The sequence below is a fragment of the Dendrobium catenatum genome, unplaced genomic scaffold (genome assembly GCF_001605985.2).
Source record: "Dendrobium catenatum unplaced genomic scaffold, ASM160598v2 original_scaffold_19470, whole genome shotgun sequence".
Lineage (NCBI taxonomy): Eukaryota > Viridiplantae > Streptophyta > Magnoliopsida > Asparagales > Orchidaceae > Dendrobium > Dendrobium catenatum.
Window position 1 is genome coordinate 1 of NW_021337930.1, and position 1,547 is coordinate 1,547.

The following is a 1,547-nucleotide window of genomic DNA, read 5'->3' on the forward strand; positions in this document are numbered from 1 at the left end:
AACGGTTAAGGTATGATTTCATTTTTGTTTCTTTTGGATATTGTATAGACGTCAACAGGTATAAGATATAAGAGTTATAAGCACTGTTGATTTAACTTGAACTTGGTCCAGGTTGACATGGAATTTTTATTTTGAGTTTACGTGAGCTCGATCGATCGAACTCAATTTGATATCATCCCTATAGAACTATTTCTTTGAAGCTTGCCATAGGTGTATGATCTATATTTGTATTGGATGACTGTTTTTGTATGATATAAACAAATTAAAGTTTAATATAGATTCTGAATGCATGCCATTTATGACTGAGATTTTTCTCCTTAATCTAAATTGAAACAACCTCTCGGCAATAAAAAGGTAAAGATGCATAAAGCAACCTTATCCTAAGCTTATCTAGCTTAGGGTTTTCAGATCAAAAATTCATCAGGAATGATTTACACAAATGCAAAAGATTGAAACTTTCTTCTCTAGATCACAATGTATTCCAAACTAAATTCAATAAGATTGCATTGAGAATGTGATGGTGTATCAGTTTCTTTTCTGATTTCTGATACTTCTTCATCTACTTAGCCTTATAATGATGTGTGGTCAATTCTCCAGGAAAATCCAGATCTGTGGAAGTGGCTCTCCGGCCAAGAACCACCACCTGATGCTATAAACAGCAATACTGTTGAGTACTGACGACTTTGAAAAATCATCTCCAGATATCTTATTAAATTCATCTCATTTGCAGCCTTTTGCTACCATTTCAGGTCTTCAGTTCTATCCAAGCTAAAGTGCTGGAAAATCTCAACAACTATGCTGCTCCTGCAACTCGTGCAGAACCAGGCCAGCCTTGGGTGAGAGGCTGGGATGACAAGAGGGGTATGGAGGGAGGGCCAAAGCATGGGAATCAGTAATCACCTTATTTTCTGGACTTATAGGCTTCTTTTGGGAAGGCTTTCTTACTGCTTCTTAAAGCAGCTTTCTAAAAAGCTGCTTTAAGAAGATACAGTGAAGCCGCCATACCAAATGAAGCCTAAATTTGAGATGATGTTGTTATAAATAATAGTACTTGAATGTTTATTTATTTCATATTGATAAATGTGAAAGATTCTAAAAATAATGGATTTAGTGATAAATCATAGCCCATAAATTTTTGAAGTTATATCATAATGCAATCATTTTATTTCTTAGATAGAGAGTGCTGCATTATAAAATCAGTAGCTCTTATGATACTCTTCAGAAATATTTCTATTGTTCTTCATAAAACTTTAATTATTGAATGATTTTTATTGATAATTTCAATTTGTTGTATTGGTCTTGTAATAGATGCATTCTTGGGTGTCACACATAGATCAATGAGGCTTCTTATGCCAATAATAATCATCATAGCTTTTATTATAAAATGTTTGATAAATTCAAGAGCTTGAGAATTCCATTATAAATTGAGATATTAGGATTTCATTTGAGACAATTTTCTTATTTTGTTTTAAGTAGTTTTTTATTATAAAAATTTTTTGAATTAAAAATTTTTGTGTTAAAAAATTGTTTTTTTAAAAAAAAAAGTT

At 31.7% G+C, this 1,547-nt stretch overlaps 1 protein-coding gene across 1 annotated transcript; it reads left to right on the forward strand.

Moving 5' to 3' along the window:
- Positions 1-567: 567 nt before the first annotated feature.
- LOC114578421 (succinate dehydrogenase assembly factor 2, mitochondrial-like) lies at positions 568-1,172 on the forward strand (the record flags this gene model as incomplete). Its single annotated transcript, XM_028691589.1, has 2 exons — positions 568-666; positions 750-1,172. Coding segments are annotated over 2 exons (246 nt in total), but the record flags the coding sequence as incomplete, so codon positions are not given.
- Positions 1,173-1,547: the final 375 nt, after the last annotated feature.